This window comes from Lepisosteus oculatus, chromosome 8 (assembly GCF_040954835.1).
Source record: "Lepisosteus oculatus isolate fLepOcu1 chromosome 8, fLepOcu1.hap2, whole genome shotgun sequence".
Lineage (NCBI taxonomy): Eukaryota > Metazoa > Chordata > Actinopteri > Semionotiformes > Lepisosteidae > Lepisosteus > Lepisosteus oculatus.
The window spans coordinates 45,932,913-45,954,537 of NC_090703.1; the positions used below are offsets into that span (position 1 = coordinate 45,932,913).

A 21,625-nucleotide genomic window follows, 5' to 3' on the forward strand; every position below is an offset into this window, starting at 1 on the left:
AGGTTCTGAAGGAAGCTGAGAGTACCTGCTCCTACAACACGACTTGGTAGCTTGTTCCATACCCCAACAGCGCTTTGGGTAAAGACACACAGTGCAACAGGAGATGTTAAGTGTCAGCCTCACACTAAATGTCTCATGTTAAATCTCAGCCTGTGTCTTAAACAGCTATTTTGACATGGTATGTATTGCTTTGTTCACGAAAGCAACCTTAATATTCAATATGTTCATAAACCAAGTAAAGAGAACTTTGCACGTGGTACAATCTAGACTTATAACAGTTTTTTTTATTCAAGAAAGAAGTATTTTTTCCCCAAATAGAATATTTTCTCTCTTTGTTATCCCTCTGCAGAGGAAGAATGAGGTTACAGTTAAATCCATATAGAAAACGGACATACGGAAAATCCATCAAGCTTAGCTTTACCTTTTTATCTTACTTTTTCCCACAATTTAATAATTGTAACAGGGAGAGGCTTTCTAAAAGGTCCTCCAGGACCTATATGATTGGATTACAGGAAATTCTGTAGATTTTTTTTTTCTTTCTGTAAAAAAGAAATCCAATGAGATAGCTCTGAATCAGGCAGAAAGATTAAAATCCGATAGCGCGTGGGTGCAAAGAAAACTAAAATTATATAACTGGCGGAGATGTGGCCTTGGATGTGAAGCACATATAAAGCTGGAGTGGTTATTTTACAGTCTTCCACTGGCAAATGTGCTTCCTGGTTGTTCTTAGCTCTGTGTGCAGTCTCTGTCCTGAATGCCCAGCCTGTTTTTCATTGTGTGCCCCTCAATATTCATGTATCAAGCTAGTGCTGGCTTGAAAATATAATAACACCCATTTGTGGTTATTGCCACCTGAATGTGAAAGAGCGCCTTTGTCACTCTGATCTTATTTTCTGATTTCGTTGTGCTGTCTTTTGAAACTGAGATAACGTATTCACAAGCCCACAAGAGTCTTTTATTTTCGGTGGCGGCAGGTAACATTACAGCTGGCTGTAACGTGGACCTGAATCCATTGTCCCCTTCCCACTGAATTGCACCATAGCCAAGGTGCCCAATCCTTTCTAACGCTGTTGACCTGAAAGCCTCCACATTTGCGGTGCGGTTTTCTTTGGACGGACAACGGCAATGTCCTGTTTTCCGCAGGGTTATTCTGGGGAAAACCAGATTCTTGTTCGATGATGGGCTGCTGTGACTGAGGCCAGAGTGCGAGGTGGTTACTCTGCTCTGCTCTGCCCATAGCCCTTCAGCATGTTAGGCAGTGTAGGATACCCTTCATGTGTTAAAATGTGTATGTCATGTGCTGCTAAACCAAGCGAAATAGTGGTCAAAGCACCACAACGTGTTGATAGAGCATGATGAAAAACATGGGAAGTGTGGGAACAGCGTTTTGTTAAGTACAATAAAACCATGGGAGAACCATGGTAATTCCCCTTCATTTCTCTTCATTTTCTCAGCCCTGTCTTGTTACATGAATGAGCCAGTATTAAAACAGCTTGGCCTATAGCCCTGTGCTCATATAACTCAAAGACGGACAGACCCTCACATTAAAATCCCAGCCCAATTCTTTTTTCCTGGGATCTCAACCTTGTTGGATATAGGTGAATTATTTAAAGACCGAAGTGTAGGCACACACCTTATTGTTTTTTTCAGCTGTGCATCCTTCTGAAGAAAGGTGGAAACTGCTTTTTCTTCTTTCTACTTTTCAGCATGGAATTAACCTGCACATGTTCAAAATAGTGTTTACACGTAGCCAGGTTAGCATTGTTATTCTGTGATATGAAAGGGCATGTTCCACTCTGCTACATCACCCATGAATTTGCCCGAGGAGGAAGTGAGGTATTGAGGAACTGAGGCAGAGAGTTAGTGAGACAATGAGGAAGTGAAGTTTGGAGGAAGTGAGGCAGAGAGGAAGTGAGGCAATAATGAAGTGAGGTAGAGAGGAAGTGAGGAATTGAAGCAGTGAGGCAGTGACTGGACCAGTGTGTTCATTTGTAGCCTGGTGGCAAATATTTTTTTCCATTCATCATAGTTGAGAGAGGCTGGGCTTGTTATCGCCTGGTGTTAGGCCTGGCATTGTTATCTCTCCCCTGGAGACTGTACAATTAGCTGACTCCCAGACTTCATCCCTGTGTCCATGATTCCAGGAATCTGGGCATCTGGATTGGTCAGGGCTGAATACCAGCAAAAAGAAACAAACTCTCAGTGACAAATCAGACAGTGGGCCCGTTTCTGCAGGGGCAGGTGCTGCTGGTGAACTGTCAAACTTATTCCTACACGATGAGTAAAAGCACAACAAACACAGAGGCTCCCGTCACTAGACAGAGGAGCCGCGCGCGTGCCGGAGTCCCAGGAGATCTCGGCGCAGAGATGAAACGGAAACAAACATCTGACCTCTTTCTTGGGGAGTGCCACGGATTTCTTTAGTGTGCACAGATTAAAAGGCGACAGTGGGTGGCGGGGGGGGGGCTCACTTTTTTGACTGCTACTGTTTATTTTCTTGACATTGATTCTTGTTGGGGATGCGAGTTCAATGTGAATATAATTTGTACGGTGAGATCACAGAGCTGGATCTCACCTGCACCACTTCCTTTGTGGTACTGACGTGCTTTATGTAACGTCCTTGTCAGGTTCTGTCACGTTTTGTAACACGTCCAACAGTTAGTAACAGATGTTGACTCATTGTGTGAGAAAGATGCACATTAGGCGATACTGCCACACTTTAGGGGCTACAAACCAGATTTTTAATGGTACGTTATTCGTAATACAATTATAGATTACTTTAATACTAGTAATTGCTGCTTTTAACTGCTGTTTTGTCACGGGCAATTGCTTGTTGGGAACACAGTATTGCTCATTCTCATACTGTTTATCAAGGAGTAGTTAAAATGTAAGTCTGGGTTACTTGAACCCACAGCAGATGCTCTGCTTGAGAAGCGAGAGATCTTGATTAGCAGACTGTAGGTACGACAGCACTGTTACATTTAGATGAGTCTCGATTCAGTGGATTAGATCCCTGCTAATGAAGAACATTTCTCCTCAGAGCTCACCAATTTCTCCTGCAGTGATGAGCCCTCATGAAGGAAGGCATAAGGGAGCTGCCAGACTGAGTTGATTCATTTATACCCTGTGCACTCCAGTCTAGCGTCTCATTAGTTTTCTCACATTTTTTAAATTTTTAATTTGTTGATAAAAATAGCGGCGGCCGTAGCGGTTTGAGAGAGGACTCGGGGAAACAGCAAAGCTGTTCTCTTCCTCAATCCCTCTTCTCCAAAGTACCAGGTTTGCTGAGCAGCAGGAGATCATTAGGCTGAGCCTGAGAAAAAAGGCCGAAGAGGCTTGTGACCACTTGTTTAATGCTGCACGTGGCGAAGAAATCTATTCCACTGATGGAAAATGGTTTGACCTAATAGCTATGCCAAAAATGAGCATGAGAATGTGATATATAGTCTTCTTTCTTTTCCATTCCAGAGCTGGGCAGCCCGACTCTGTGGGCAATAAAGCAACATGGCAGCTGCCGAGCTCTTGATAGCAGAGCTCTTTTCTGTCAAGCTCCTGTATAATTCCGTCATTGTTACTGTTCAACATTTGCAGTCCTGAAATGAGAGTTTTCAGCACGATGCGCCGTTTTTCCTGGAAGCTTTTCAAATAAGCCAATCAAACCATCATCTAGCGGCCCCTCTGTCACTGTCTCGGCCTTTTTTGCTGTTCCCAGGGTGTTCTTATCCGCAGTGAAGTCAGGGCTAATTGGATATGTTTAATCAAAGGTGATGGCAGCGAGTCATTAGCATGAGCAACCCGGCTCGATAGCAGACAGAGCTGCCAGAGTTGGGATTTTAGAAACGGAAACAGGAGGTGACAGAGTCTTACTTTCCTGCGTGACATCTTCTTCTTGAGTGCCTCCAAGCCCCACGTTCCCTCGAAAACCGCTGGGGCGTTAGCATAAATCTGGATTAAAATAGAAGGAAAAAAAAAATAGGTTAGGTTACCCCACCTTTGCGTGGTATATGCACAGGCATCAAACTCCAAACTCCACATAAAATTGATCATACCACAGGACAGTGTGCATAGGCTGAAGCAGTCTCAATACTCAGCCACCGCATCGTCTCCACCTGGGACTGCTTAAGGGGCTTTTATTTTGTTTTCTGTTATCAAACTCAAAGCCACAGCCTTTCAACATGGGCTTGGGTTGTCTGCTCCTAGCCCCCTGATGAAATGAAGGACAAAATAGCCACAAGAGCTAAACAGGATATGTATGCACTGCATTGATGAGCCCCAATCAGGAGCAAAACTAGCCTGTAGCTGCTGAATGGCTTGATTGCTTGTTTATTTATGAGGCTACTGGAAAAGATAAGACAATCACCTGGCGTGATTTAATTATATTTTTTCCCAGGGAGTGCGCATGAATGGACTTTCTATTAAAACCCATTCTGATCATCCTGTTATCTCGCTGCAAGCCAGCACAGCAGAGTCCAGTCCTTGTTGAAGGGAGTTTTGGGGATGTAGAGGCTCTGTGTCTGACCTGCAGCAAAGGGATGCTGCAGGGTGGAAAACTAATTGAAATGAGAAGCGATGTTCAGTCTCAGCCAACATCGCCAGGCAATTCGTCAGGGTGACATCACTACGCACACACTCCATCCATCTCGGAGCTGTGCTGAGGACCTGCTCCCATTGTCGTGATTAATAACTCTGCTCCCTGGCAGAGCGAGGACACTCCCTGGGCATTAAAACACAAAACCAAGCAGGGCGGGATTTCTTTTTCTTCTGCTGCGTCTTCTTGAAACGGCAACGGGCACACAGCATTGCACCGAAAAAAGAAATAGGCCAACAGCAATATGTGCGACACTTTGCAATCCTTCCCCCAACTCAAGCCTGTCAGTTTGCATGATGTTGCCTCACAGGCACGCTCAGATTTGACAGAGTAGATTGGGGGGTGGGGGTGCTCACAGCCACGGGTGTGCAGGCACAGTTCCAGAACTGCAGCTGTGTATAACTTTCTGCAGCCATCTGCACATACTGTATTACTACTACTAATAATTAATAATAATGAAGACAGGAAAACAATAAAATGCGATAGGTCATCAGTGCACTGGCCTGGCAGACAATCTGAGCCTCTTGACAAATGTCCCTGCTCCCTTAACGAAAGGTCTATGGGAGACCTTAGCCAGATTTGCTGTTGAATTGTAAGATTGTTTGGCAAATGTCAATCTCCGTTCACCCGCGCATCACTATTCCCTTCCCTGATTGCGTGGATCAGGCCTGGACTTCAGCGAGCATCCCTTATGCAAAACAATGCCCGGCGCGAATGCACCTGTGACATAAACCTACACTTGAGAGCGAAAAGCATCTCGGCGTCTTTGCTGCCCGAGAAGTCCTCTTCGTCGGGTCCTCTGCAGGCCGGTGGAAAGCAGCCAGTGATTGATTGAGTGGGATTCACATGTCAGGGGCATAAGATGCAAACGGCTCATTTGTAATTTCATCTGGTCCCAACAACCAACAGTGCTCTTGACCAGGCTGTGGACACACCATGCAATCAGATTAGGCTGACAAAGGCAGGATGCATGGCAGGCTGTTGCCACTTCTGTCTATATTTTTTGTTTTTTTCCTGCACCCTGTTTGATTATTGTTATGGACCTCTACCGAGAAAGCATAGCTTGCACTGATAGCGGGCAAATATTTATGGTGGGATTTTTCACGTAATGCAGCCATTTGATGATCAGATTTTAATCATTTCAGCCTCTTGCAACGAGTTGTTTTCCTGTTAACAGTTTAAATGTGAAATAAAGACAGGAGCACGGTCTGATTTAGCTAGTCTATTTCCAGCAGAATCAGGGCGTGGCAGAATGTTTTAGCTGCGTTTACATGAACCACGATGTTGTTCTTAATTATTCCCGCCACTTTGAACACTGCTAGAGCCTCTGCTTAAAATTCTCGGACTGTGTTCCCTCCTGCAAAATCCTCCTCACCTGGTTTGTATCTTGCAGAAAGATGTGTCTGGCACTGAAATGAGTTTTAATTTCTTTGCATTCTGTCTTGAGTTCAAAAGGGTTAGAGTGACACAGCTGAAAGTCTAAATTACATGCATTTTATTTTCCAGGGCTTGTTTTGAAGTTCTCAAATTGAAATAGTTTTTTTTTTTCTTCAGCCTTCCACCATTTCAGATGCTAAAACAAACCCTCACATTTTTCTGCCTTCGAAACCAACCCAATAAATAAACATTGCACTTCAAAAGGAGATCTGCTTTGTTTGCAAATAATGAAGTGAACCAAGGGTCTGCTGTTTTCTTTATTCAGCGGTTGATGAGTGTAATCCGGTTGAAATTTCTCTGTTGCATTCAGGCTCAGAACAAGAGTGGGTCTAGCTTTCCTCTCTCATCCTACAAATGTCATGTTGGACAATAAACAACAAACAATATCATTATGGGTACAGCAAAATGCAAATAAATTCATGTGCAGCTGCTTCTCTGTGATACAAATAGCTGAAATAAATTAAAAGGCATGCTTGATTTCCTGTACTTCTGCAAATCTGTCTCTGCCACAGACTGCATTGGCGGACAAACACAACAAAGCTTTTCTGCACAAAAGTATCTAATTAATTGCTCATTCAAGTTATCATTATTCATTTTAAGTATTAATTGCTTTGGAAATAATCAGGAATATACCATGTTTGACAATTATGCATCTTGTTTATTTTTTATCATAAGGTGATATCTATCACTCTATCAGGTGTCAGTGAATTTGGCTCAGTGGCAAAGGATAAAAAAACACAGTTTAAAGGATGAAAGTTTTTTTTTTTTAAATTCTGGAGTGTAGAAGGGACCTGCCATGTGTTTAATTTTACAATCCTGGTCTTCAATCCTGATATGAGTCAGAGACGGCTGAGGTCTAATTTATATTCTACCAGGTGTGCAGTGCCAATCTACTTAAAATTGCTTGTCAAAGAAACAGACTGCGCAAAAATGTTAGTTTCGGCAACTCTGTGGAACGAGTAATTAACTCAATGTTTTTTAATAACGGCCATGGGAGAAAAAAACCCCAACATTTTGCGGCGGTAGAATTTTGAAGCCATCTGCGGAAAACCAATCTGTCCTCACACGCCCAAAAAGCACGGATGAGAGGTTATTTACGGGAATGGAGCAAAAAAAGCTTGAACGCATCCCTCCGGTTCGACTGGACTGCGTGACCGGGGCTAACAATATCTCGGGCGGTTGTGTCATTTTTCTCTTCGGGGAGACATGAATGGGTTTCAGTGTGTGGATGGCTGTGAAATAGTCCCTTGTTCTGCGCTACAGTGTTCTGTGCTGTGTTATTGACTAGCGAGCAGTGAACAGAAAACGCACTGCAGTACAAATAGCGATCCGGCCTCTTTCAGCCCCCCTACGAGTCCTGGTTTTGGAATGCAGAAATCCTGACCTAAAACTGATTAAAGCCTGTGGGAATGGCTCTCTCCGGGGAATGACTGCAGGGGTGTTTGCAGCCCATTGGGGATTTAACACACTGGGCCTTTATGTGCCAGTGAAGGAGGCACCGTCTCCCTTCCCCCCGCATCTCAGCTCCCCACCCGGCTCCTCATTCAGCCCTTTCGGCGGGCAGAGGAAGGCTGAGCCCTTTGTTGCTGCGCTTTGTGAGCGTGTCAAGGCCGCGATTGTGCGCCGCTCCCCCGCCCCCCCTAGAGAGCGCGGGCCCCTGGTGGAGAACAGGGACACACAGGCCGCCTTGTTAGCTGACACCCCGCGAGGAGGCCTGAGTGACACGCTGGCCAGTGGCCAGGATGGTTTTTCTACTGCGTCACCGCCTTTCCTGTCCTCCCCTGCCGCCCTGTGTCCCTTCCGTCCACCCCTCCACCTCGCCGCGGGTGGCGGACATCGCCGCCTCAGTGCTCGCTATCAGCCGGAGGGAGCCGAGAAAGATGATGCCGCTGGAAACAACCAAGACTGCAGCCTGATCGCTATCAGCCCCCCATTCTATTAGGTTATGAGTTACGACCCCTTGTTAAGGAAACAGGCATTTAATCATGATCAATATTACAATATCAATGCGAGGCATCATGGAGGAGGAAATTGGTGCTAAGCTGCTGGGTGGCTGTCTTGTTTCTGTCTCGCTGCGGAGAGTAAAGAACCTTCTGAGGATAAGTCTTTTCAGGGATCAGAAATAGTATGCAGTATGTGAGAATTCAGAGGCTTAAAGCAAATGATTAATATTGTTCATTTGCACCGCTATCTTTTTTTTCCTGACATTTTCGGATAATTCAGCATAAGGGATGGTGATGCACGGTTTTTCGAGATATTATAAGACTGCGAGCAAGCAAACTTTGCTCTGAATTAGTCTCCATGGAGCATTTAATGGTATTTTCATGGGCCTTTATATTACAGTGACAGAGCAAAATTCCTGCCTGTAGATTTTCAGGTGGGGAAGAATAGGGTAATAAAAGCACCGTCTCCATCCTCGGAAGATGTCCCTCAGGGGTCTGGGTAATGCAGGCTGCCTGCGCCCTCCCCACCAGGAGTGTGCCTGTGAGCGGAGCTGTATGGGGCAGGCCGGGGCCCAGGGTGCGCACTGCCAGAGTACCTCCGGGGGCTGTTCTTGCCACTCGTCGTGTCGGAGCAGGGGGGGCGACTGCGCCCCCCCATGGGTAAAGACCATCCCTGATGACGTTGTTCCAGAAAAGGTCACAGACTGCTGGCTTCTTTTGAACCCTGGGCGTGAGACCAGAGGTGTCTGCAAGAGTTAAACCAGTGATTACACAGTGCCTATCACGGAAAAGTCTAAAAGAAATATTATGGGACAGGTAATAGGTTTATTCCATGCTGAAAAGAGAAGAAAGAAAACACGTTTCGGCTGTAGAGCCTTCTTCGGATGTAAGAAAATTATAGAAATATTATTCCTGTTACTCCTCTTTCAACATCATTATTACAATGACTAATAGTAACAGCAAATCCCTGTTAGAAACTACAGTGACTATTACTATTCATTCTTTAGTTTTTTTATTTCTGGTCCACTGCTATGGCTGGGATATGTGTGTCGCACTGAGTAAATTTGTTAGTACCACTGACATGGCCAAAAATGGCCAACTTCGTGGAGCAGTCAGGGTTGTTGAAAATTTAAATGTGACAAAGACTGTCGGAAACTTTCTGCTGGGCTGTGGCTGCTAGGAACATATTTCACCTGTGCACACTATTTAACTTCAGCTCTTCCAGGGCCCTTTTAGTGAGGTTTCGCATCCTTTCTAGTGATCTCCATTCTCACTAGTGGTAACAATCACCAACCTCACCATGGTAATGGTCACCATAATCACCATCTTCTAGAACTCGTGACTCGTGACTCGTGACTCGTGACTCATTTCCTGCATAAACAGCCGCGGCCCAGCATTTCAAACACCTGAGCTCCTTACTCTGGGATTTCACAGTAAAGGCCCAGATTGACAAATTCCCTGGCAGTGGCCCACCCTCATGATCCCCTCAATCCTATTACTATTCCTATTATCCTATTCTATTACCGGTGGTGGAAGCAGCCACAGTGATAGTATTGGAATTCCTATGCTGCGTCCTACTGACATATTTCTCTGCCTGATCTTTTTTGTGCTCTGAGGTGATCCTAATGAATAAACAGCATGTAAATCTTCTTTGGACGTAGGCCTCAGGGAAATAATTGATTTGTTATAATTATGTTGCACCGGCGCTGTTGCTTGTGTGTTGGATAAACACCCTTCTACCTCATTGCTGATATTAGTCGGGGACAGAACTGTGCAGTTTTTGGAAAGGCTGCCAGTGCCCCTAACGAAGATATGAGAAACGTTTTTGATGCTGTTCTTAGGTTGCTTGCATTTATTAAGCATCCAGGAGCACCCAATAACCAATTAAAAGCCTCTTCCTTCTTCAGAGTCATAGCTGCACTTCAACAAAGACACTCCTGTCTGAAGAGTTGGAAGAGTAATCCATGTATAAAAGGGAAAATGGTATAAATGCAGTAATATCATGGTACAAAACCTCTACCTGTCATTTACAAGCTTTCGGAATTTTTAATCCAATGCGGCAAAAACGTTTGCAAAGTCCATCATCGAATTGAGTGACCAGAGAAACTTCTGCTTTTCCAAATCCTTCATTTGCAGGTTTGTTCCTCATCTCTCCAAACATGCATTATCTGTAAGCAACTTATCCTGCTCATATGGCAGAAGGGGACACTGAGAGCAATTGAAGACATACATAAACTCCATTCAGACTCCACTCCAGATAGACTGGGTTTCTGGAGCTCTCAGCCAACAGCACTAACTTCAATTGTATTTTTATTTTAACTGCCCTTTGCACTTTCGTCTCCTTTCTAAGCAAACACATCTAAACCCAGGGCAGGGGCTTTGACCAGTAGATGGCCTTAGTATGTTGGTCTCATACAATGTCTCTCAGACAGGTCTGTTGGCAGAGGGACATGGGAGACTCAGACAGACAGAACCAGCTGCTCACACCAGCCCTGAGCAGTGACAGTCACTGCTTCTGCACAGATTCAGCTTCTGGGTTTCTCTCAACACTCTGCTATTCTTTGGAAACACTGAAGAGGACAATCTGTTGATATGTTTTTCTTCTGTTTCCTTCAGCATACCAGTTCCTCCGTCATTAATCTTGTTACTGCCGTTTTCGGGAAGGAGTTTGGTTAAAGTACAATCCAGGAAGTGGGTTTGATCACTGCTGCGTGGTGCTGGGCAGGCGGGCAGTGCTCTGTCTGTTGTGGGCGTTGTTCTGTGTCTCCGTCTAAGCGATTGATTTTAGTATCAAGGTGTTTCAGTCTTCACTTGGAGCAGAGTGTTTTATATTGCCATTAATCATTTTGACACTTTCAGCTTCGCACTATAAATAGCAAACTTGCATTGCTTAACACAAAGGGAATAGCATGCCTTCACAAAGACAGAATTTGCTCTTTCTGCAGAAACATGTAAGATAGTTCAATCTATCTCTGTACCTACCAGCACCTCTGAGTCCTTAGCCATGTTTTTTTTTTCAGGACCTGCAAGGATTAAGCAAAATTTGAACTCTAAACTTGCGGTCTTCATGAGAGCCCTTCTAGCGAGAGAACAGTTTTTGATTCTAACGCTGTAGTTAGGTGTGACTATGAGAGTGCTACATAGTACGTGTGTGGTGCCTTGTTTCCATGCACAAAGTGAATACAGCAGGTGAGATTGCAGGTGCTCTCCCTACAAATGTACATTAGTTTAACTATCAAATCCAAAAACTATTGAGGGGTGCTCATCTTAAAATGTGTTGACATCAAGACAGCATTTCCTTACCCCCTCCATTTCCTTTCAGTAATGGTAAGAAATTACACACTTCTCACTGATCCCATTTTAAAGGTTCATTATTTTGCTAAAAGCTTTGTGGGGACATTTAGGTTGTTTCAAAACCAAAAGTCAATCTAAATCCAGATCCTGGGGTTTGTCTGTTGTGTTTTTGTAGGGCTGGCTTTCGAAATGACAAATTGATCTATTTCTGAAATGAAAAAATATGTCCTTTGCAACGGATGTCCTGCAGGACTCTTCATCAAATCAAACCTGTGCCCCATACAGTCTGATTACAATCTCATGATAATTGGTCATCGCCAGACATGTTGACTCTGGAGAGCGGTACAAGACAGAGCAGTGATTTAGAATTGTAAAAAAATTAATCCTCTGGTAATTTGGAGAGGGTGCAGTGACCGAGCATGGAGGTGGGGTACCTTGACTTTCCCAATCCTTTCTAAATCCTCGTCCCACCTTAATTACTGAACCTCCAGCGCCGGGACCAATTAAGCACTTAAGAATTAATTAAAGTGTTTTTGGGGGCATCTGCCAGATACTAACCCCTAACCTGAGCTGCTAATACTGGGTTTTATAGTTATTTGTAATCCATCTTGTCATCCCTTTTTTTCTTAGATTGCTGACTTTTCTCAGGGGATTTTGTCTTTCTCAACACCGTGCGCCTTGAACTTTCAAAACGGATTCAGAGGCCAGGAGCTCAGACACAAAGGCAGGAACAGTGAGCGTGGACAGTGCTCCTCGAGCTCTCTCCCCACGCTCTCGCCCTCTTCCTCCTGCTCTCTATCCCCCTCCAGCTGTTAAGGGCCTAACGGGCACCCTCCCAAGAGTGGTCACACACAGGCACCTGTGCATCAGACTTGCCTTGCAGGCAAGGTAATTGTCAGAAGTCTTCTCACACGCCCAAAAATGCAGATAGTGTAGCTTCTTTAACCCACCTGTAACGTGATACAAAAAATGGAATTGGGAATGAGCAAGGATTCATCCTTAGTCCGAAAGGTAAATGTCAGGTGAGCAAAGGGAAAAAAAACAAGGAACCAAACTCAAAGGGTAAATACGTCTTTTCCGAGAATTTGCCGAGCCGTTGTGAAAACATGACACATCCCATCCCTCCAAGCACAGAGGAAATGAAAAAACAAAAACCAATCCACTTCATCAGTCAGGGCTGGCTTTGGCAAGAACACAAACCAGGAGGTGAGAGGGAGGGGATTTGTAAATGTAATTGCATACGGCATTATTATTATGGCATGCGCATTACCACCAGTTATTTTTCTTTTTCATATCTGGATTTTGTTTTCAAGCTCGGCTCTCAAGTTAAAACAGCGCTTCTGTTTAGTATATAGCGAGGAAGCTAATTTAATACTATCAGCCTAGAGAACATTTCTGATTAAGATGTTGTAATAATATAATTAAGATATGTCTGTTAGCCCTTTTGCATCAAGTAAAACACTGTCTCGGTTAATTGTATTTGTGAAATAGCAACGCATCAATGGTTTAAAAACTGTCACAGTTAGATCACTCACAGTGACAAAGAGCCAGGCAAGCCTCAACTCACCAGTCCAGTATAGAGCACAGTCTTCACAAGCCTGTTCCATCTCTGAAGCAGCACAAGTTCCATATCCTGTGATTGTTCGGCTTCTTTCTCATTTGAATTACTTTCCCCCAGTGCTCCGAAGTCATTATGTGTTTTCAGGGATGTGGTGCAGATTTCTTATTGGACTGCGCAAGGGACCAACATTGATACCAGTTCAATACATTCCTTAAACTTAATTCTTTAATAACTTAAGGACAGGTCAGTCAAGGCCACTGACTTCTTAGCTCAGATCTTTTACTTTTAAATGATTGCTCTTGATAAGCGCAGGGAAGTTAAGTCCGTTTCCCTGACCGATTTCCTTCCACCCCACTTGGATCTCAGGCTGGCTCTTCATTCATCATGACCCCCGACATTGTCCTCGCCACCTAACAAGTTCTGACAAACACTGCCATCGATTCTCGAGTCCCACAGGTATACAGCTGGTTCTGGGGTCTAGGGCTGGATGAGTTAAGAATCTCCTGGGAGACATTTGAGGTTATTCCTCGTCTCCTGCATGTTATCCGATCCCTGCAGCACATTGTTGTTTGGAGAATCCCGCTGAGACAAGGGAGGAGAGCTGATTGAAGGCCGTGGCCACAGAAGTAAAGCCCTCAGCAGATAGATAGTCAAGCCTCCCACATACCAGCTAACACAGAAAACACGAATGAGAGCAAGAGGAGGTGTTTTTAAGGAGAAATTCTCGTTTTGCTGTAGCATGTGGAACAGCATAATAACACAAAAACACAGTGAGTTGTTTTAACACTGAAAAGAGAAATAATGTTTTTTTGTCTTTCCTTCCACAGTTAAAAGAGCAATTAACCTGCGTTTTCCTTCTTTTTTTTCCAGTTAGCTTTTTGAGAGTATGGAACGGGATACCCTGCCATATTGTTAAATACATTGCCAATACATTGGCTTCTCTAAAAAAAATGATCCTTGGATCAATGAAGTACTAACTACCAAACCACCCAGGAGGGCTGAATGGGCTCCTCTCGTTTGTAAACCTTATTTTGTTCTTGTGTTCCTTGTTCCTGACACAACATCACACTCCATCAGCTTAATACTTACCAGTTAGAAGGACTCCCTTCGACACAGAGATTTTGTTTTGCATTATTCCATGCTAGAGGTTAAACAACATTTCTGCTAGGCTTTGGTAGTGCCTGACGTCCAGTTTCCTATCCTTCAGGTTTCCTCAGCACCGGCGATCAGGCAGCGAAGGGGAATTACGGACTGCTGGACCAGATCCAGGCACTGCGCTGGATCAGCGAGAACATCGGCTACTTCGGAGGAGATTCCAACCGGATCACGGTGTTCGGATCTGGGATCGGGGCCTCGTGCGTCAGCCTTCTCACGCTATCCCATCATTCGGAAGGTAAGCTTCCTCGAAAAATACTTCCCGCCCATGGCAGAAAGCAAGACGGATCTACGGCTCATGTAGAGATCATGAAATCGTTTCCTCTGCTTTTTCGTCACCTGTACGAGTTTGCAAACATAAAGGGATAAGAAGTGTTGAACCTAAGACATTTCTCCCCAGGAAAGCTTATTTTAAACATTTTTACTCTGAACCAATATAGACTTGATCAAAGGAAGGTTTGTAAATGTATAAAAAGGTCATGGCACTTTTTTTTACATTTTCCTTATCTCCATTACCATATCTAAAGGTCAGCATTTGTCAATACATTTCAGCTCGGAAACCATTTGGAAAACATGAGATAAAGTATCATGTCTATAACCCCAACATGATTCCACCTGACATTTCAGCACATCTTCCCGTTGTGTATTGATCAGTTGTTAAGTCACCGTTAACAATTAGCAGTCATTGGAAAAACTGACCTCAGTGTAGAAGACCCAGCCTACAATGTGATCACTATAGTCAATTAACACTGTTAGTTGTTGTAAATATCTTTTTCCAATCTTTGTTCCTTACTTTTGAAATGATCATTTATATTTTAGTTTATAAATCCTTTCATTACTGGAACCCATTTCTAATAACAAGTGTTGCCAAGCATTCAGTTGAATACAATGCCTGGTTCAAGGAGATACTGTATTCTTCAATACATGATGCTCTGCTACGATGCTACCAGAGGGACCTGCTTTAACTGTGGCCACTATAGTCAATTAACAATGTTAGTTGTTGAAAATATCTTTGTTCCATACTCTTGAAATGATCATTTATCTTTTGGGTTATAAGTTTGCAAGATATCCATTCATAACTAGAACCCATTTCTGATAACAAGTGTTGCCAAGCATTCAGTGTAATACAGTGCCTGGTTTAAGGCTGATATTCTTAAATACATGAAGCTCCGCTACAATGCCACCAGAGGGACTTGCTCTAACTATACTGTATCTTCTTTTAAATTGGATCAGACACACAAAGCATGTATAAAGTGGAAAGAGATGTGGAGAATTTGTCTGGTAGCGGAGGATGGCTTTTTATTACCGCAAAAGCATCACGCAAGAAAGAAGTGTAGATCACACAAATGAGATTCTCTTCATGTCGGAAGTCTTCGTGCTGGATTAAGGCATGCCTTCTGTCAACACTTGGCAGCTTACCGCAGGTGTGAGGCTCAATGGTTGACCACATGGACTGTCGTATCTGCCTTTCAACTGGTGCCAAGGTAATGGACAGACTCCAGTTAAGAGGCAATTCACGTTGGGCACAGACCGCGGAAGAAAAGCTACACTAGGTGTGTGCTACATGTTTATAAAAAAGTATTTTTCTTCCTCCATCTTCTCTTTCTCACACAGACAGCTTTAACTAATTGACTCCAGTGTCCGTTCAACCAAATGACATTTTTGTTTATATGCAGTAACAGGTGCCGATCTTCCTGAGCTGTCTAAATGGTGATAGTCATGTTTATCTCATTCTTAAAAAGAAAATATGAAACTTAAGTGACTGGTAATTTGTATTATGTAGCGCACTTTTATCAGCATGCAAGACTGACAATTAGGTTTCCAATTACTTCTCCTTATCATTGTCTATGGCAATGCACAGTATGTGACTCCTGCGAAAGCATCTTTGATTCCTCAGATGTTTCTTTCTAAGGGGTTATGCGGGTTTATTGTAGGCTGGGATTACAGTGTGCTTCTCCGTGGAATGTATAATGAATCGGGAGTTCTAGAATCAAAGCCGTTGCCAGGAGTCTCATTAAAGGTGTCTGACAGTTACAGTGGAATGTTTGGGTGTCTCTGCTTTTCATTGGCGACGCTGTTAAATCCATCCTTACCTGAATACAAAGAGGACAAGCGGATTCAAAGCTGAAGGGCTGGAGTCATGTGAGTGTGTGTGTGTGTTTGTGTCTTTGTGTGCCCTGCAATGGAATGGAGTTCCGTCTAGGGAGTATCCTGCCTTGCATCTGTTGCTTGCCAGGTTAGGCTCCAGCTCCCACTGTGACCCTCTATTTGATAAAGCAGTTAGAACATGGATGGATGGTTTGGAGTTGTGGCCTAGCTCACACACTTCACAACTCTGTCTGTGTCTGTGATGGTGTGGACATTGAAGTCGGTCTCAGGGTTTTCTCTTGCCAGTGAAGTAAGGGTAGGAGTAAAGGATTCTCCCAGGGCAGGGATAAGGTTGTGGATGCAGGGATAAGGTTCGGATGACTTGACTGCAGCTCTTTTCACTCTCCATCTAATGGAACATCTGTGGTTTTCTAGGAGTGGCATCAGCAAGAGATTGTTACTCCACTCCATCCGGAGGACTCGTCATTCCACCTCGCGTTCCAAATGGTTCCCAATTAGCCAGTTTTCCCCACCCTATTTAATGCTGCTTCACACATTCCTCTGTGCTCAGTATTACAGTTTTCCTGGCTTGAGCTACTATCTCTTTCGCTGCAACCAAGTATGGTTATTGGCTTCCTGACCCTGGTTTGTTCCCTGACTACGTCTCCTGGTTTATGGTTTTGGCCCTTTACTGATCGCTCTCGTTTTCACTCTTGGCTTCCTCATGGGTCACGGCTCCACTTCTGGTTTTGTACTTTTGCCCGGCTTGTTTACCTACAGCTTTCGGACCTTGGATTGCTCTCTTGACTACACCTTTTGGATATCATTCAGGTTTTCTGCATAGGGTCCTCACTACTATTTCCTAACAGAGACGCATCAGTTGTACCATGAGTGCTGACTCGCCCTTCAAGGGTGGCAGGCATGTCGGAAGAGCATGTCCCATTTTGTCCTGAGTAACTCCAGTAGTCATTGCCAAAAAGCCCAGGCTTTACAATTTTTAGCCAATCCAGTGTGTATGCGATAACTAAATAACTAGTGATTCCCAATAATTACGCTTTTCATCACACTTAAGGATCCCAAGGATGCCATGGTTTTGCTGCAAATTCCAATCCTATGTTAAAATGCAGTAGAGCATATATTGTGCGATAGATGATCACACTTCTTAATGTCAATTCTCTGCCAGTCTCTTAAAGGAGGTCAGTAGCACACAATACAGGTTCAAACATTATGTTTACAAGACCTGAAGGGTGGGGGGATGGGATTTGCTTTAGCAGACCAAGTTATGGTGACACATAGGATTCGACCTTGACAATTAGGTTAACACCACAACTCCTTGGCATGATTTCAGAAGAATCTCTTAAATCCACAGCTGTAAGACTAGAAGGATACCCTGCTTACCTTTGCATTAAAGGATCAGAGCACCTAGAAAGAGCTCATTTCAGTGGTTCCACTTTGATTTGAGAGGGTTTCTTTGCACGTAGCGTTCTCAAATCTGCATCAAAGTGTTACTAATTGCCTTGGTTTCTTTTGATGAATGATGACTGCTCTTGGATTGAAATTTTACAATAAATGTATTTTTTATTCATATTCTATGATGCCATGCTTCATCTAGCGTGTTATTATACTGCCGCCTCAAGAATCCAGTTCTGTGCTATGGAGGAAATTGGATATTACTGATGCTGAATATTTTTTCCTCCTAGAACAGAACAGAGCAGATACCCCTTAGTTGAAACCAGGAATAGAGACCAGTGAACACTGAGGATCCTTGCAGCTCATGACAGTAACACTTGGCAAGCTTACAATGCAGGGAGAGCGTTTGTTCTGACACGGGTTAGCAAAACGAATATGATTTCATACATTGTAACAATATGCACACTTAAAAAGAAGTAACAATTTCAGTTATCGTCCACAGCATCTGTTCTTTGATGAAAGTTGGCTGCCAATGATGTGATAAGGGACACTAGAGGAAATATGTAGGAAGAATTTATAGGCCACGCACCGCTGATTCCTGAAAGGCAATTTACTTCTGCTGTATTTTTATTGAATTAACAAATATCTTTCAGTCGCTTCCTGGATACAAGCTTAGCAGGGGCATCCAAGTTGTAATGTTAGAAGGTCAAAAGTTAGCTGAGTACTCAGAGCAATTTAGTCTAATTCAGTTTTATCTGCGAGGCAAATAGAGAGCTTTGTGTTAAATATAGACATTCGTGTATTCACATTCAGTTAGTTAGAGGTCTGTGTTTATCAATTGAGGTATTTCAGAGGAGGGTTGAATAGCCGTGTGGAAAATTAAAGATTGAACATGAAAACGTTTTTGCAGGGTCCCCAAGGTTTAAATGGCTAAACAACTCATTCGTTGACTCGTCTGGCATAGGCACTTGCCTGGAGCAGAGGTTGAGGTCTGTAATTCGGACACTGTGAGTCAGAGACAAGTCACTCCTTGGGATTCTGCAAGCAGCAGTGCACAGCTGGCTTAGCTTTGCAAAGTGTAAGGTTGGACAGTGACCCCTGCGACGTCCTGGGCACCTGCAGCACATGCATTTTCTTTCTCTTCAACTACATCGTTGCAGAACTTGTATCTGTGTGAAGATGAATGGTTCACAGGATGGGTGGATTATTCTTCAATGTGGGTATAGGAGTCCATACTATGGGCTAAAACATTAAAGAGATAAGTACAGTAGGAATTCCAGATCAGGTGGATATATAATGAATAATAATAATAATTTAATACTTTGTGAGGTTGCAGTGAGAACAGCAGCATGGATTCCATGTGTGAGAACAGATCCTACAGCCTCCTGAGTAGCTCAAGTAGTAAAGACTCTTGCCCAGGCATAGCGAGTTCCAGCCTGGAGCATGTCACTAGCCCACTGTGACCAGTATTTCCCTTGCAAAGGCCAAGGTCAAGACTGCCTCCTAGGCCCCCTATGACATCCTGGGAGATTGCTGGCTCAAGGTACGGGTAGCGATTGAGGCACTGAATCTCCAGGAGGGACCTTTGCTTGCCTGGGACATGTGGCTCGAAGGTGGGCGAATCAGAGGTCTACACTTCCCCACTCTCTCCCGTGTGCAGGTGACGGGGTTCGTATCCGTGAGCTGAAACATTGAAAATACACATTTGGGAATTCCAAAATGTGGTGGGTAAAACAAATAATTGCGATGATCATTTCTAATTTTTAGAAAAAAGGGTACGGATCTTGGTACGCGCTTTTCACAGTTCACCGTGATTAACACTGAAGGATGGAGGACTCCATTTCAGCCTGGAAAACCATGGGCAGAGCGTTCACCACGACCAAGAACGATATTATCACAAACCACATAAAGCACACAGATGATAGCACTTTCAAATTTAGAATCTGTGTCTAAATATACCTTCGATTAAGGAGATAACATCTGGTAGTCTTACAGCCCAGTGAACATGCTGACAGATGGCATTGCCATGATGTTGGTCTGTGGTGCCGGTGACCCACAGTGACCCACAGAAGAGGGCAGAGCGTGGGACCAATTAGGGGGCGTAGCTACACCAAAATGTTTCTGCCCAGCTGACCCAAGGAGGGGTGGGAAGGAGAAAAACAGTCCTGCTGTTCTTCACTTCCGTTCCCCCCGTGTGTGATTTCCCTGTGAGTGTTACAGCTCACGTGTACTGCAGGGTGGAGTAAGGGGCAGTAGTTCTTTATTGTTGTGTTTAAAAAGCTTCTTCCAAACACAGTTTTGTGGTTTTCTCCTTTCTGGTAGTGTCAGACACAATAAGAAGAGGAGCCGTCCTTTCCATTAAACTGGTTGACGGGAGAAAGGACTAGCAAAAAGATGTTTCTGTTGCAGAATGGATAGGATATTGTTTTCTTAAAACAACTGCCATATATGAGGAATCTTCAATAGGCAACAAAATTGTATGACTCCGGGCCATGTTGTTTTTTAAGTATTTTCTTAGAGCACCTTCGCTTTATTAAAAAAGCACAGTTCAACTACAATGATCATCTCCATCAGTCAATACGTACTATCTCATTAACTGGAAATGGCCATATAAGAACAGAGCAGGGATATGTGTTCTGTCCACATGTAATTTGTCATCTAGCATTTACTAGCCTACTTGGTTACTGGTATCAGGCAGGGCTAGATAGATTTTAGTATTAAAGTATTCCCATGATTTCCTGGAATGTATGGTGACATTCCTTTTCTTTGTCTTAACGGTGCCCTGTGGTCACTTACAGTAGCTCCACTCATCTTCTACTTGGCTTCTCTTGTGATAACATGGTTCACACCCTTCTCCGTGTTCAGAATTCCCGCTCTTGGCCTATCATCAGGCTTTTCCCAGGCCTGTCTTCTAAGGGAGGATAGTAACTTCTTTCAGTCTCCTTTCACGATATCTGAGTCTCCTGACTGACCCCATTCCCTGCTTCCTTCTGCTCTTTTATCTGCAGGATCTGATCCTGGCCAACCTACAGTTAATATTGACATTTCCACATGCAAATGCTGTTTTGAACTCAGTAGATATTCATGCACATCTCTCGGCTTTTTTTCCAGTTTTCCAGTTTGTTTTGTCACTATAATGTTCTGCCTTTTTTACTGGAAATGGAGACTGAGCGAGCCCTGGCTTCTACATTGCAGTTGCTTTCCAGTATCATCTCATCTGACATGTTCAGCTTACTGTACATCATGAACTTGGAGAGGGAGCTCACAGGAACACTTGACACAATTCAAGCATTCATCAAACCGAGAGATACAGAAGTGAGTGCCACCGAGCTCTGAGAACACCGGAAAGACAGATGCCGTTAAACTGTTACTGAACTGTGCTGCAGGAATATCAGTGAAATAAGGTCTCACTCTAACATTAGAACTCCAAGCTATTTGTCTTTTTGTTGTTCAGTTTACCACCTTTAATGAAGAAAAACATTCAGAATTATTTGGAAATCATTAAAAGGAATGTGGCACAATGTGTAAAACCAATTTTAGGTGGTATTCACTTCCAAATGCAGCCCAGAAAATGAAGGCTGTTGTGTGTCCCCGTTTCGTTTTATTTTAACAGCGCCTTCAGTGCCGTGCTCCTACAATTATGACTCTGCAGCCAGCCGGAGCTCAAAAAGAAAAGTGATTGAAAGAAAAGGAACAATCTCGGTGCACAGAAATCATAGAGGGCAGAACTGCTAGACTTGGCTGACACCCCCACTGACCTGGTTCAAGTCATCTCTGAGCGTCACATTACCAGCCTTTTCTCCAGTGTATAGAATGGAATGTTTGCCTGCAGTAAAATTCCAGACGCCATATGTTTGCATCCAGGGCACATTTGCCTGGTTGGAATGAGCTATATAAAGATCCGCAGCGAGGTGCCAGAGACACCATGTATGTGTACTGGGAACAGCTCCTATTGCCTAGGGGGGGAAGACTGTCTTGTGACTCGTGACATTCATCTGCGCTTCCTGCATCACAGAAAAGCCCGTGTGCCTTCCCACTTCTGCTCACCTGGGAGATGGAGGCCGGACGGAGTCCCCCCTGCCAATATGTTCAACCCGATGTGCGTGCAGGACGCATTAAAAATGCAAGATGCTCGTAAAAGAATATTTT

General features: G+C 43.8%; 1 protein-coding gene across 5 annotated transcripts in view; it reads left to right on the forward strand.

Annotated features, from left to right (window-relative positions):
• The window catches only part of nlgn3a (neuroligin 3a), a 136,037-nt gene that overhangs the window by 85,680 nt on the left and 28,732 nt on the right, over positions 1–21,625 (forward strand). For all 5 annotated transcript variants that reach the window (XM_015351374.2, XM_015351376.2, XM_006632779.3 and 2 more), the window contains one exon: positions 14,031–14,216. In XM_015351374.2, the coding sequence (XP_015206860.2) occupies positions 14,031–14,216 (186 nt within the window). The remainder of the gene's footprint in view (positions 1–14,030; positions 14,217–21,625) is intronic.